At 41.2% G+C, this 15,846-nt stretch overlaps 3 protein-coding genes across 3 annotated transcripts in view; 2 read left to right on the forward strand and 1 right to left on the reverse strand.

The window, feature by feature from the left end:
- The window catches only part of LOC119006118 (dolichyl-diphosphooligosaccharide--protein glycosyltransferase subunit STT3B-like), a 51,733-nt gene extending 45,671 nt beyond the window's left edge, over positions 1 to 6,062 (forward strand). The window contains exon 16 of the mRNA XM_037074497.1: positions 2,959 to 6,062. Within this exon, the coding sequence (XP_036930392.1) occupies positions 2,959 to 3,039 (81 nt within the window). The 3' untranslated portion in view covers positions 3,040 to 6,062. The remainder of the gene's footprint in view (positions 1 to 2,958) is intronic.
- A 1,883-nt stretch (positions 6,063 to 7,945) lies between these two features.
- On the reverse strand, positions 7,946 to 10,689 carry kiaa1143 (KIAA1143 ortholog). The gene is made up of 3 exons (XM_037074523.1): positions 10,472 to 10,689; positions 10,084 to 10,231; positions 7,946 to 9,899 (listed from the first exon to the last, which is right to left on the reverse strand). The coding sequence occupies exons 1-3, from the start codon at positions 10,583 to 10,585 to the stop codon at positions 9,664 to 9,666; spliced, it is 498 nt and encodes a 165-aa protein (XP_036930418.1). The 5' UTR covers positions 10,586 to 10,689; the 3' UTR covers positions 7,946 to 9,663.
- A 154-nt stretch (positions 10,690 to 10,843) lies between these two features.
- Positions 10,844 to 15,004, forward strand: tmem42a (transmembrane protein 42a). Its single transcript, XM_037074524.1, has 3 exons — positions 10,844 to 11,233; positions 14,079 to 14,225; positions 14,457 to 15,004. Exons 1-3 carry the CDS (start codon positions 11,072 to 11,074, stop codon positions 14,598 to 14,600), a joined length of 453 nt encoding a protein of 150 aa, XP_036930419.1. The 5' UTR covers positions 10,844 to 11,071; the 3' UTR covers positions 14,601 to 15,004.
- The last annotated feature ends 842 nt before the right edge of the window (positions 15,005 to 15,846 follow it).

A 15,846-nucleotide genomic window follows, 5' to 3' on the forward strand; every position in this document is an offset into this window, starting at 1 on the left:
CTAGACTAGAGTCAGTCTCAGTGGACAAACAACTGTTAAGTCACAGCAGCTGTGTTTGTTTTATGTTATCCAGTCAGAACTCATTTGAACTTACAGCCAAGTTAACTGTGTGTACTATCTGGGGAAAATGTAAACAAAATAATTGAATCTGATTATCTTATCATACCTGAATAAACACTGTCCCGGTTCTTGTGGTAATATTGGGTATCTCCCCTCCAGACTAGTGTTTGAAAGCTGTTAACCTCATGATCTGATATTGCAGTCTGGCACCTCTAGTGATTTCTAAGTAGACAAGCCAATGTAGGGACTGTCAATAGTAGTGATGCACGATGTATCGGACCACCAAATGATCAGTTTGAGATAGGAAATCTATATTATCGTTTGTACACCAATGTTATGAATTATAGCTGATGAATAGCTACATGATTGCAATCTGCAATTCAGTTCAACAAGGCTTCAGAGAGAACGGAAAAAAAAATCTAGTTCTGTTAAAACAAATCTTACTGGAACTGTAGAATAGTTTAGTTCACTACAGTTTTGCCTTTCTTGCCCTCCTTTGCATATAAACTACTTCTTTTTGAAATATAAAAATGATTTATTAGTCAAAGCAATATTATTTTGTAATTTAGAGTAAAAAACGTATCTTTGTCACTCTCCACGGTGGGCCGGTATCTCATTCACAACACATTATAACAGCATCCATTCATTTACAAATACTCAGCGAATGTGAACAAGCAAAGGTGGCGTAAAGGCTAGCCTTCTCTGCAGTGACACTGTGGAATCTGTGTGGGGCACCTTTCATTCATTTGAAGCTGGAAGTTTAAGGCAGAGGTCTTCAACAGGGGGTCTGCGTCATTTGGTACTGCAGGGGTGTTGTTCAATTTTTGGTTGATTAGAAAATTTTTGATATTTTTTTCCCCAATTTAAAGCCAACGTATAAATGGATAAATGGAGGCAGATGTTGTTATCTTTGATCAGAAATGCACACATTCAGCGACATACAGGAGCTCTCAAGCTGGGCACCGGTTCACTCACAGCACGAGACTTGTGTTAAAACGCTGCAGCTTCTATCCACAACAGCCAACTACTGCGGCCAGTATCTTATTGTGCCACATGTATGGACATTTTAATGAGCAAAAATGGATCGTTTTGTAACTCAACTAAAAAACTCCACAAGCACAAGAGAGATACCCTCCACCTCAGAAACCACTGGCAAAAATGCAAGTAGCGAAGCGGCACCTGCTGCTGATGTAGCAGCTGATAAGGAAAAGCGCAAATGAGAGGAGACACGAAAATATACAGATGATTATCTGAAGTTTGGATTTACCTTCAAGGAGACAGATGGCATCAAATTATCAGTGTGTCATTTGCTCTACTGTGTTGTCAAATGAATCTATGAAGCCATCCAAGCTGCAGCATCACTTGGAGACAACCCACAGCCACTTAAAAGACAAACCTGTTGAAGACTTCCAAACAAGTCTCAAATCCCTCCAAGGTAAACAGACATTGATGAGAAATCAGCCAAAGTTGGTGAGCTCTGAAATGCTCTTTTTAAGTTGCTCTTCGGATTGTCCAGAAGAAACAGCCATACACACTTGGAGAGGACTTATTAACGCCTTCAACAATTGACACATTTACACAATGTATGGCAATGATATCGACATTAATAAATTGAAAACTATTCTAGTGTTGGACACAACCATTGCTCACCGTATTGACTAGATGGCAATGAAAATGAAAATGAAATGCAGGAGGAACTTCCTGAATGCACATCTGGTTCTGAAATCTTAAAAGCAGTTGTTTTTTTTTCAAAGAATATGTGACTCCATGGGCAAAATGTATTGTGCTGTGCTGTGAACCATGGCTGGTTTAGAAAGTGGATCTATTGCGCTTGTAAAGGATGTGGCTCCACAAGTGATATGGATGCACTGCATGCTACACAGGGTGTCACTTGTTGCCAAAGACATGAGTGCATGGACTTGGTTGTCAAAGTTGTCAATATGGTAAAGAAGAGTGCTTTGCAAATTCACCTCTAATCTCTGTGCTGCTGAGAGAGAACACACTGCACTACCAGTGACAATGTCTGGGTCACCAAACTTGCATATCTTACTGACATTTTGGCTGAGCTAAACAAACTTAACAGTTCTATGCAAGGTGGCAATACACATGCCATTCAGCTGTATGACAGAATGGAAGGCTTTTTCAAAAAATCTTAAGATGGGGGGATACAGGTCAAGACTGAGACTGAGTCTGATATGACCATCTGCCTATAACCTCCATCCATCCAAAGATAGATTAATTGTGTACTACCCACCAGGGTCAGACATCTCACTAATGTGGGAGTAGGCCTGTGTGTTCCATCCACAGATGGCTTGGAGATTCACTTTCCCCCTACATGTCTTAATGTTAATGTTAAAAGAAATGTTAAAAAAAAAAAAAACATGAATCTGTCTATTAATTTAATAGCTCAGTATTGTATGTTAGGTAACTTAGACTACTGAAAGTACCCAGCACAGCCAATGGGATTTTACTCAGTGGAAGCAGAGTGAGGGCACTCATTGGGCTTCAGAGTAAAACACAGCGCACATGTCTCATCTGTCTTTCCAAAACACTGGCACTAAAACTATATTCCAGATTATAACGGTTACATTTTGCAATAATCCGCAGCTCTCATGCTTGTGAAACTGTTGGGGGTGATCCCATACGAATCAGTTGAGTTCTCTTACAAAAATAGTTTATGCCATTGCCAGACCATGATGTGTTTCACAGCTTTCATTTAGACTCAATTTGGAATAACAATTTAAGATATCTAATCATGTGTTTTTTTCTGCAGCTAAACCTTTGTAAACTTTTGGTAAGGGGGCCTGCCAATGTTGGATATAGAAATGTTTGTGAGATTAACACTTAATGAAGACTGTCAATGCAAGGCTGGATTTTTACTCATTTTTCTCTCTGCAGACAGCCAAGAGGAAGCGGGGATACATCAAGAACAAGCTTTCTCTCAAGAAGGGCAGGAAACTGACCAACAAATCTTTATAGAGAGTCCACCACCAACAGAGGCACTTTGAGGATGGGAGGAAGAAAAAATCTTAAACACAAAACTTTAAATAAAAAAAAACAACAAAAAAAAACAAGCAGCAACGGTAAATCCACCAATCAAGATGAATAAGGAACACCAGAGGTTCTCCAGGGCCCTGTCATCCCACGTGTACTCACCTGGAGGTCCAGGCTGGAAAAGTTATTAACACCCAAGGAACCTCTAAAAGATGGAAGGGTCATTATGTTGTACAGTCTTGCTTTGGGGCCAGACTGTGGTGATAGCTGTATTGAAGTCAATGAGATGCATGGAGAAACACACTAAACCCTGACATATCTAGTATGATTTCTGATGAAAGAATGCCTCCTGGAAATGAAAGACCACACTTCAGAGGGTCTGGCCCCAAAGTGACATCGTGTGACGTTATGACCCTTCCTTCTTCGTAGGATACTTGCTATCGCCTGGGGGAAGTGTTGAACCTCAGCTGACCTGATGAACAGGGTCAAGGAGGCAGAGAATGGGAGATGTTGGCCTCCGCACAGTGGTTTTAAGCTGAAGAACTGTGACCTTTGACCCGCTTTTCTTTTTGGACTTGAACATGATTGGAGACAGAGAGCAAAAGAGACTAGCTGTCCTCAATCCAGGGATTCAGTTCGGGACTGCTTCTGTCATTCAGATATAAAATAACATGAATACACCACGGTTCTACCATGTCCCCAGTTCATACTGAAACCCCAGACCTGCTCAAAAAGAGGTTAAGAGAGATGTTAGGGTGAAGTGGTGTTTTCCCCTTGTTGGAGTTTATTCACTTCTCTTCAAAATTCAGTTAAATGGAAACAGAAGTGTACCTGCTTTTTTATTGTTAACCTGCAGTCAGAGGCAGTACCTTTCAGATGTATGAGTTTGTGCTTAGATGCTTTTGAAAGGACCTGGTGTTGGAAGATTCTCAGTAGCCTGTTTTCCTTTACAATCTCATTAGAATCCATTATTATCAGCAGCATGCATGAACACATGCCAACAAGGAGAAGCCACCACTTTTCATACAACCTAACATATCTCTTTAGAACCAGACTATGTGAAAGGAAATGTCCATTACAACTTATTCTATTAGTAATAATCACACTTTACTCACCAAGGTAAATGCTGAGACCTGGACACACAGCAACATCAGGAGAAGAAACAGTCAGGAAGTCGGACCAGTTTTAAAGAAGCCTCCAGGTTAGACACTAACAAAGGCAAACTGTCTCTTTATTACCAAACTGTCTGTTGTAAACATCGATCACTAATTCATGGTTCAACTTGATCACTTTACTTGCTGTAGTTGTGCAAATTAGAGCTGCAATGATTCAACTGGTTTCTCCAAGTGTTAACTGTTAAATTAATCTGCAGCTAATTTGTATCATCAATTGATCAGTTTGGGGACTTTATATAAAAACTTGTCAAAATTAATATCCCAGGAATATTTCAATTTAAGATGCACTCGCTTTCAGTTTTTCCTCAAATTAAAAGGCTCTTCCAGAAACGTAGTACTGCACTTCCTTTAAGCTGGAGGACTCCGAAGAGACAGAACATGAAAGGTGTGTGAGCAGCAAGGCTGTTGTGTTTTTCATGTCATTTTGATGTCACTGTGTTCCCAGATTTCAGCATTAACTGAAATGGGTACAGTATTATCATAAACGATAGAAACGATGGCTTAACTCTGGAGATAGTTATCAAGTTATGATAAACCCAATTTAATGTTTAAGCTGTGTAACACTGTAGAGCCACACTGAACAGACCAGCTCAGAGGGTAAAACGTGTGTATGAAAATATCTTGGTTTAAGATGCGGTAGGGAAGCCAAGACACGAGCCCCAGGTCTACATGTTATCACTGATGATGATGATGATGATGATGGTGATTAATGTATGAATACGTTACTCACACACAATGTCCCCAAGGGAATGCATGCACATGGATTTCTGAGCCTCAGGGTGGGAAAATGAATGTAGAGACAAGAAGCAGTGTAATACATATGTGTGCAGTGTTTACTAAACAGCCTGAAGGTAAACTGGACTGAATCGGGTAGAGCGCTACTGGATCTGATTCATTTGGGAGACACTACCACTTTGAAATAATTGGGCCCATGTACGTATTTTTTGTTGCTAGTAGAATACGCTAACAGGGGGTGTCTGCGAGTGTTTCCATTGAAGCCATTTGACGTTTAGCACTGTTCTTATCAGATATGAAACCCTTTCAGGAGCTTTTAAAACACTGTTACAGTCAAAAACAATCTGAACGGAAAGCAGCAGTGTGTCGTTAACACTCATCTGTCAAATGTTCCACTGCACTCTGTAGATACAGCCTGCTCGTCCTCTTCACAGGTACAGTGACAGCATCACACTCGGCTCCTGATTGTTATCGTGAAATTCAGAGAGGACTTTATGGCGTCCTCTGAGCTGTCAGGACGAGGAGGATTCATGTTTCCAAACACAGGAAGGGGACATTCAGAGGGTTAAAACATTACACTCTACTGCTTATTTGTAATTGGCTGAATTTCCTTTTTTCTTTTTTCTTTTTTTTTTTTTAGTTGTGTCATGCACTGGTTAGTGGCATAAAGGTGACTGTTTCTTTCAGTGTGTGATTTATAATGATTTGAGTGGAATTTGTTTCCTTGTTCTCTTTGATTTAATCTGCCTTACTCTTGTTTCTTGAAGACATGAAACGTATCCATTCTGCGTGAGCCAACTTTGATTCAGTTGTTTTTGTCACAAGAATGCCAATTTAAGCAGTTCCAGACAGCATTGGCCTTAACAGAAAAAACTAAAAGAATAATATCATTTCCAGAGCTCGACAGAGCCAATGAGTTTATTTATTACATAGACAATGGAAGCTGCGTTGACTACAGCAGGCGTAGTTTCCTATCGCAAAATGCAAGGATTTTATTTTTTGATTTTCTAAGTCAAAGTTTCTTCCATCAATTGTAATGATCTGGATGCAGGTATGAGAATGAAATATGGCTTTTTGAATAAAGAGGTTGAAATAACAGTTTCACTGTTTTTAGCTCACATAACTATGTTCGTAATATACGTATTACTAATTACACGTAATTACTGTACATTCAAAGGTCCAGTGTGTCTACGATTTAGGTGGATTTAGCGATAGTTGAGCATACAGTAATATTCATAATTATGTTTTGTTAGTGTATAATCATAGAGTCCATCATGTTTTTACAGTGGCCCAGAACAAACAAACCAGACACTGACTAAACAGAGTGAACTTTTGTGCTTTTACCATTGGGGAGCATGAGCCCAGGAGTGTTAAGCTGGTTGCAATCTACAACTACAGTTCTCCTCACACACCTTTAAAATACATCTTTCCTAATACTAAAAAGACAATATTCAGAGTGTGAATAGAAAACAATCTGACTATATGTTGATGAAGGTTCTCAGTTATCCAGGTCCTGATAATACAAAGTGATTTATCATAGGCAACTGGACTTGTTTCAGTTTCTTGAAGACAGAAGACATTTCAAAACAGCATCATCTCAGATACTTATAACATCCAAGCATCTAGCCAGTACCTTAGCTCCTTTGGTTGGTAACACTCAACACCATGTAAAAAACTGAATTTCAACAACAAGGTGAGAGAAATAACACTGGAGTTTTTTTTATATGCATTCCCACCCAAGAAGCGATTGAAATGGTGACTGTACAGTACACACTGAAGAAGACAGAAGCTTCAACATTGAGGTGTACAGAAAACCTTCACACAGATCAACACTTGCTGTTTGACCCTCATCACCCAGTGGAGCTCAAGCTGAGGTCATCAGAACCCTAAACCTTTAGGCTGAGACCATGCCCACAAAGACAGAGGGGGAGGAGAAGGAACAGAAGCACATCAGGGGAGCACTTAAAACCTGTGGCCACCCAAACTGGACCTGTCAAAAATTGTTCCTGTGAGGACAACAATGTAAACATTTTAGCCAGAGAAGACAGGAACGACCGTCCTTGAACAGAGGAGGTGGCCTAAGACATTACCTTTCACCCACCTACAATGCAGTACTGAGCTTCCTCCCAAGACAGTTTAACAACCATTCACACCTGGGCTCACATGAAGGCCTGTTGGGTCAAAGACCAACAAGTGGCCCTAACGACTCTGAAACTCAGAGATGACACGTGTCCTCAGTGACTCTATAAGGACACTCCCACACAGAGTCTAAAAGCCTGGAACTCCCCTCCAGTTGGTTAGAACTGCAGAAGCCTCTTGGATGAGAGGTGAAACTTCTTCAGGAAACTGAAACAAGTCCAGCTGCCTATGATACAGCACTTAGAACTACCAGGACCTGGATGACTGAGAACCTTCATCAGCAACATTAACGTGGCAGAGTTCACTTGTTTCACCAAACTCAAGAAACAGAAATAAGTCCAGTTGCCTATGATAAAGCCCTTAGTATAATCTGACTGTACAGTGGTAAGAGCACAACCCTATGGAGTACCCTGTAAATACCCTGAACAAAATTATAAATGCAACACTTTTGCTTTTGCTCCCATTTTTCATGAGCTGAACTCAAAGATCTAAAACTTTTTCTATATACACAAAAGATCCATTTCTCTCAAGTATTGCTCATCTGTCTAAATGTGTGTTAGTGAGCACTTCTCCTCTGCTGAGATAATCCATCCCACCTCACAGGTGTGGCATATCAACATGCTGATTAGACAGCAGGAATATTGCACAGGTGGCCACAATAAAGGGCCACTCTGAAAATATATAGAGAAGCATCCCTGCATGTGAACATGCCAACATTTGCTTATTAGCAGTAAACCTTTAGTACGCAATAGTCTTGTCATTATTTTTTTTTTACAAGTATTTGGTCATAAACCAAGCAGCTGATGTAAACACATGAGAAACAACAAGCTTTCCATACAGGATGGCGTACAGTCGATTTAATATTTTATATTTCAAATGTTACAGTTACAACCATTCTCTAAAAATGCACAAAATAAAAAAAAAAACAAATCACATTTTTAAATGATACAACTGCATTGACAAGAATGCATCGTTTGTACATACACTGTTACAGCTCCTTTGTCGAAGCTAGAATATATTCATACATCCAATACATCATTGAATGCGCTGATTACTTCAATCATGCAAACACACTAACAGTTGTGACGACACCACAGAGATAAAAATGAACACAAGTAGGGGGGATCTTGGCACATATGAGAGACGGGTGTTCCTGAATCATGTGGTCATTGACCTCCAACTGTGGTCTTTTTTGATAGAAATAATTTAATTACCGTTTCCTAAAGCAACCCAAAACACAGGAAATATCCTAATCAAAAGGTGGTTACCGTCCTCTGGATCTGACCAGAGGAGACCTCAACTTTACATTTTTCATTACATGGGGGAAAAAAAAATCTCCATAACGAGGACGTGACTGTTCTGTGTAAAACTTGGCACAAACAACCAATAATTTCATTTCAACTAATAATTTGTCCTGTTTCTGCACCTGTTTTTGCCTGATTTCCACTGATCAGAGTAAGTTGCATAGTTTGTGCTACACTGAGTACCAACCAAACATTTTGATGAGCACATTCACATGACAAATAAAAGCTACAACTTTGCTCCTGTGTTCTGCCAGCAGAAATGCCTGGGTTCTTACTTCTTTACTGTCTCATTAACTACTGCTCATGTTCTCTTGTCATATCTTTAATGAAAAAGGACTAAACAGAGAACCAGACTGGTGTGCTTAATTTTATTTTTTTTAGCCCATTAGCGATTAATCGCCTACATCTGAGATTCACCAACGGTATTTATATCAGTGTCCATTCATTAATAGTACTGAGGGTCAACTTTCATGTTATTGCTTAATATTTCAATAATGGAGTCTCAAAATGTGCAGAGACTAAGATTGTTGGAAGTTGGTCAACAATCAATTTTGACATTACTCCATAATGTAATGTAAGATGAGACATTTTAAATGCTGCAAATGGTCAGATTACACAGTATTTTAGTCAACAACTGCACAGGCTTTCTGTTTATTTTAAGGATTATATTTTCAGACAGAGCTCATTAAGGCAGAAAGTTTTTTCATTCTAACCCTGGCACCTACATTACCCAAAATGCATCAAACACTGGAGGCAATTTAGCAAATTTAGCCACAAAGAGCTTTGTACCTCGACCCTTCTCGTATATGCAGTGGTGCTGTCCAGGACCTGCAATTATCACTTTAATGAGTTAAATTGGTGGAATTAAACCTTAAGTCATGCCTCTGCTCCTTCACATACACAGCACACAAAAAAAATGGGAATCAAGATGTTCATCTCTATTTCTGCAAGTTGATTTTCAGTGTCTACTAAAATTAATGGAACAGTCATCAATAACATCACAGTTGGACTAATGCTATCTGCAGTCAGTGGACTAAAAACATTAAAAAATACAAAAACACTGGCACTGTGAGCTACAGAATGAACAGGCTGCACACAGTTGATGAACTCGGGACAGTGTCTGTATAGAATACACTGTTCATTGACATTTGTCAATATTATGGAAAATAAAAAAAAAATACCATTAAAAGTTCAAACATCACTTTAATCCCTTTCTGTCACAGAAGTTAATGAGTCCTACATCTCATCAGTAACATTTAATCCTCCTCTTCCTCCTCATCCCCTCCAAATGACAGAAGGCTATTATTTTTTACTTTCTTTCCAGTATTCACCTCCTTCTGCTTCTTCTCCTCATCCTCCTCCTCCTCCTTGTCTCCTCTGTCACTCTTCTTCTTTTTGCTGGAGCTGGCGGTGATGCCCTGGAATTTGTCAGAGGAGGAGCGCTTGGCTGGTTTCTTGAACAAGATTTTCCCATCAGGAGGAGCTTCATCGTCTGTGGAAAGGAATGGATGATGAATTTGGCAGGTTGTTTCAGATTTCTCTCGTTTTAGCTAAATGATGATAATCTGAATTTTAGTAAAGATCCCACGTTTATCAGCAGTGATGCGTTTAAAACGTGTAACTGAATTACACATCTCCACATGTGTAGTGAAACAAAGAGGCCCTCTTAGCTGTACCTTTCTCTGCGCCTCCAGTAGGCAGTTTGCCCTTTATCTTCTTCACGTCTTCTGCGGTCAGGTCTCCACTTTTTAGGACCACAACTTGAGGTAACTCATCCTCTCGATCACTTCCGCTGTCATCGTCCAATGTTGGCATCTCCTGGCGCTGAGAGGGGGATACGAAACATAGACGAAAGGGTTTATTTACAAGTCGGCCACATTGACACCGTGTTCCCTTTTATCAAAAGTGTTTTTTTTAATCAAAAGACGGTAACTTACACCCTTCAAATAACTTAACATAAAGCGGGCAAACGTTAGCTAGTGTTAATTCTTCTTAAGGAAAGTTACCGGGGATCCGGCCTTCTGGCTAGCTTACCCGATTAGCCAAACTAGCCAACCATCATACCTTGGTGTCGACAGTCGGTCCTTCTTTGTAACCAACATCACTCTTAAACTTCTTCAGAAAGGACGGTTCCTCTGGTTTCACCCATGACACGCCTCTGGCCTTATTCTTATTCATTGCAAATGCTTAACAGAACAAAAAACACTCAATGAATCGCGGGTCTAAAGAGGTACTCGATGGACATAGCACCAAAACACAACAGACGTCATTAAAATGCGCCGCCGCGAGTCACGTGATTTAAGGAGCTCGTGCTGCTATTGGTCAAGCGAAGAAAGGGAAGTCAAGATGGGGAAGATGTGAACGCGGAAAGGATTTTGCTTTCAAAGTAAAAACTTTGCAATTGATCGAGCCAATAATAAGCAGCTTCTTGCCAACAACCGAAAGTGGCAACACGTGTACTCAAATGGTAGGTTTAGACTACGAGAAATTAATTTTGACCAAGTATATAGGGAATATATAGGGAGCTGCTGTCAAATCTTCGACAAGCAGGTTTTTATTTTGAAAAGTTCTACCACGGTCCATATCGATTGTCTTACGCCTGACGCAGTTGCCCAGTGGGGTTACGGCATTGCGTCACTACAATGTCTTCGGGGCTCCTCAAATATGATATCAGGGACTTTTTACGCGTTGTTAGCGGGCTTTCTGGGTGCCGCTGCATCTCTGTCTGCCAAGCTGTCGCTCGGTGCAGACTACCTGAGAGACATGTGTGAGTCCGGGTTCAGCGGCTGGACTCCAACACACAGTCCGAGTGCAACCTGTGACTGGGTGAGGAACTTGTCAATGCTGCATTAACGTTACACTTGCTCAATACAAGGCTCAGAGAGTCGACTCTATGTGTCTTCTCTAAAGTACTCTTACATGTTAAATCTGCTGCAGTTGCTTCTGAAGTTCGCAGACTTGCCATTCAGTCTCCTGCTTGCAGCGAACATGTTTTTTTCTGAGCAGGTGCACTGAGGCGCTTTTAGGTAGGAACCTCTCTCTCTCTCTCTTCATAAACCCTGTTAACACAGTGACTGTAAGGGGTAGAACAATATTCAATATGTATTTTAGCCTTGATTTATTTAGGGCACTGTCTCACAGCCACAGTACAACCCAGTATCATCTGTCCACCACTGGCGTTGGGGTTAAGGGCCCTGCTCAAGGGCACCTCAGTGGTGGATATAAGGATGGGGTAAGTGCTGCTGGTCCAGGGATCATCGGGCTACCACTGGCCCCCAGTATGACCATAGCAGCTTGCGTATGGACGGTGTGTGGCTGAGTTAAAACATGAGGCTCGGTAAATCTGGAGACCTGCTGAGATGTGAACAGTGCAAGACGACGATTAGGCTTCTTCACTTCTAACTAACTGTAGGGTATTTGCAGGCTTTTAGACTCTGTGTGGGAGTGTCCTTACAGAGTCATTAAGGATGTTTGAACTCTGAGTTACAGAGTCGTTAGGGCCACTTGTGAGTTGTTGACCTTTGTGTGGGTTGCTAGATAGATTGTTTTACTCCTCTTTCAGGCTGTCTTCTCTGGACAAGATTTTAACATTGTTGTCCTCAAAGGAATGATTTCTCTCCTTCGGATGTAAGTGGACAGCAGAGTCTTGACCTGAGGATGTTTGTTGTTGTACATTCCTTGTTCTGGTGTGATCAGTCACAAGATGGTATCTCATTGTTTGTGAAAGAGTTGCAGGATTTTAAAGGATTCTATACCAGTCCTGATTTAGCCCTCTTCCTCCTTGACAAGTATGTGATCAGGAATGCTGATTACTTCAGCCTTCTCAACAAAATTACGCCTACAGAGCAACCCAATCTGTTAGGTACAGGCTTGTGTGTGTGTGTGTGTGTGTGTGTGTGTGTGTGTGTGTGTGTGTGTGTTCTCCTGGACAGTTACTGTCGTGGGAACCAGCCACAGAAGCTGTTCTGAGTACTTACCAGGCCTGTCTGTCTGTCTGTCCGTCTGTCTGTCTGTCTGTCCGTGAACCCATATATTCAGTGTCATAGCACCATCACTGTGCAAGATACAGTTGTGTAACTTCACAGCTGTGTAGTTGAGATCAAAATGAAGGCTGAGTTTGAAGATGGATGAGTTTTGACCCACGATTACTGAGAACTTATGTAATAATGTCGTAATGACTCAGTAGCGAATGACTCATGGAACAACATGTTAATTGGAAGCATTACTGGTGTGTTCCCATGGCAAGATTGTCTCAAGTTTCTTTCTCGCAATGCTACAGAATTCAGCATTACCTCTCCACCTGAACTGTTTACGATGCTGCATATTGTATCATTGTAATCCTTGACCATCACAACATAGGCTCCTCAGCTTTTCTGTGTCGTGTTTGGTTAGGAGCTATGATGCATAATACAGAATTCAGTTATGGGTTGCATGACATTTTTTGCAATGGCTGAATGACAGGGTGTGTTCCAAGTACAAGTGTTCCAAGTTTCATGCTTTATGAAAAAGTGAACGAGTGAGTTCCCTTTTATATTGCACACTGGCACAGTTACCATGAAGCTGGAAGTTGGTTTTTGCTTTAAATAAGTGTGAAGATGTCAAAGGTCAGTAGGACTCTGCATGTTATTGTTTTTGCTTGTATAAGTCCTTCATTGTGAATATTTTTTTTTTGGGGGGGGGGGGGGTTGTATATGTCAGAATGTGTGTATAGAGTTGAGTTATTTACTGGCTGTAAAGCTTTGTTCTCTCTGTCTGATACCTGTTAAGCCTGTTCTTCGTTGAGCTCTGGAGGTTTGAAACTTGAAACTTGAAACGGCATATAGGTGATGTCATCCTGTTCTGTGTGTCTGGACAAAATATTACTCTCAGTTCCGTAGCTCAGTGTACATATATTACATCACAGTTCAGCTGATCTGTTTCAGGTTTTCTCTCTCTCTCTGTTTCTTCTGTCTTCCTGTCACAGACACACCTGTCTGTCTTTCTGTCTGTCTGTCTCTCACACACACTCATACACACACTGTTTGCCTTCAGTCAACTCCAACTTGTCTGTTTGCTCCTCTTCCTTAATCTCCTCTTTTCTTTTTATCTACTTTGTCCTATTCCCTTGTTCTCCTCCCCTCGTCTGTCCTCCTCATCCTACTCTTCCCCATTCTTTCACTTCCTTCTCTTCATCCTGCTCTCTGTACATTTAAATTAACATTTAAATTAAATTCCCTGAACTTGATGTACTTTCATCTTCTACCACTTCTGTACACATGTAAAGACTGTAAACAGAAACTCCATTTAAAGAAATGTTCCCCATTTCTAATACATTATGAAATGTATTCAATTTTACAGTCCTGTTCATAGTAATTGACTCTTTCCCACAATAATTCTTTCAGGAAATTCAAGCCAACAATTCAAGTAAGCTCCAAATGGATAGTATATTTTAAAACCCTTTCACATTTTATTCTCGTTGTTTATTCTTATTCTTGATTCTTGTTATTTCACTTTTGCAGCCAGCAATGCACATTTAATGTCAGCTTTTTAAAACCTTAGAATATAGTCTTGGCAATATTCAGTTCATACAGTCGACCATGTGCATTACTAAATAATGGAGCAAAATAACTTAAGAACAGTTGAGCTACCTGTCCAGCTGCTGCTTGCTCACGTCAGCTGTGTGTGTTTGCAGCTCCACCTCCCCCTGCGGCTGCTCTGTGGAGGCCTGCTGTTCACATGTAATGCTGTCATGTGGACCTTCTTCTCCAAGGCTCTCCGACACTGCTCTTCTTCAGCCAGGGCCACTGTCACTACCACTGCATCCAACTTCATCTCCTCAGTAAGCTCTGGTGTCCTCCATCATGCTTCTAGTGTGTCTTAAGACATGTCACCTCTCATCCAAGAGGCTTCTTCAGTTCACTCTGTTCACTCCAGAACAGAGGAAGCCTCTTGGTTGAGTTGAAACCCACATCAAGAAACTGAAATAAGTCAATTTGCCTACAAATCAGCACTTAGAACATTCAGGCGTATGTGTCTTTGTTTGTCAGCGAGTCTGTTCGTTTGTGTCCAGGCCATCCTGGGGAGAGTGATTTTCGGCGAGGCCCACGCAGCTCTGTGGTGGATGGGCATCTCTCTCACTCTGTGTGGACTGCTCGTACTTCACGGATCCTTACCTCAGACGTTTCCACAGGAGGACGGCACAAAGGACAAGTGATGCAGGCTCATCACGAGAGGGCAGCGGCTGTTCTTAAGTCACAGTCATGACAACCTGTGGCAACACTCCTGTGGAGCAACATGTCTTATGTGAAGTGCAGTTAAAACTGCAGACTGCTTTGCACAGTGCTCATGGTGGATTCAGCACCATCAGTCCCAGGGACCAATCCAGGCTTCTCTATGAACGTGCACTGATTTATCTTTATTTTGTCCTCACTGAGAGAGTGTTGGTAGCATCGAAATCCCACTTGGTCGTTCTCAATAACAGCAAAATCTTGCCCTGACTCAACCCAAGCATGTAGAAGAACTCAAAGAAATCAAATCATATAAATGAGATAAATAACAATATAAATCATCATGTTAGAATGTGAAACTTATTTTTGTACAATAAAGTTTTCGACGCTATAATGTGATTCTTTACCTTTACTTTTTTTTTTTTCTTGTGTGGCAGCAATACGCTCCATAAAATCTGACCTTACTGCGTGGATGTGGTCAAACACAAGCGATCCATACGCTGAGGAACAGAGGAGGGTAAAATCTGTGGACAGGGATTGTGAATCAGTTCCCACGGGTTACTTTTCGGTTCCCCACAGATTTCCAGAACCAGTTTTTTGTCTACCATTTGACCCTAGAGGGTGCCCTATAGAAGAGTGGGAGAAGGTGGGTCCATGTTGACATAGGCAGCGGTGTGTGTGTGTGTGTGTGTGTGTGTTGACTTGCCATCAGAGACAGGAGAGGGTGAGAAAGCACAGCTGATATCAGCAGCCCCATTCACACTGCTGTTTGCATGCGGAGATCCTGCGCCAATATTCTGCATCATCCTCTGTGTGAAAGTTTCAGAGGCAGCGAGGGGTGATATTCCACTCCGGCGCTGATCCGCCTCTGGAGGTAGTATCAGGGGCGCAGTAGTGGCGAACCAAACCAGTGTGAATGGATAACCCGGCTGCGTGTATCGAGGGTGTGTCGGTCGGACAGTCTGATAACTACACAGGTCCTTCACTTACCAGAATAAAGAGAAATGTCCCACAAAGCAACGTTACAAGACCAAACAAAAGTAACGTAGTAACTGTAACTGTATGCAACTTATGAGGAAAAATGTACCACAGTAATATGCAGAGAAGCGTCTGTCCTTCCAACTCTTCACATTTCCTGCATCTGTCATCAGCAAAAGCTAATTTAGAACAAAAAACATAACTTATTATATACATACATATTATATCAGCATCCATATGACACCTGGGAAACAC

This window comes from Acanthopagrus latus, chromosome 17 (assembly GCF_904848185.1).
Source record: "Acanthopagrus latus isolate v.2019 chromosome 17, fAcaLat1.1, whole genome shotgun sequence".
NCBI classification, from domain to species: Eukaryota; Metazoa; Chordata; class Actinopteri; order Spariformes; family Sparidae; genus Acanthopagrus; species Acanthopagrus latus.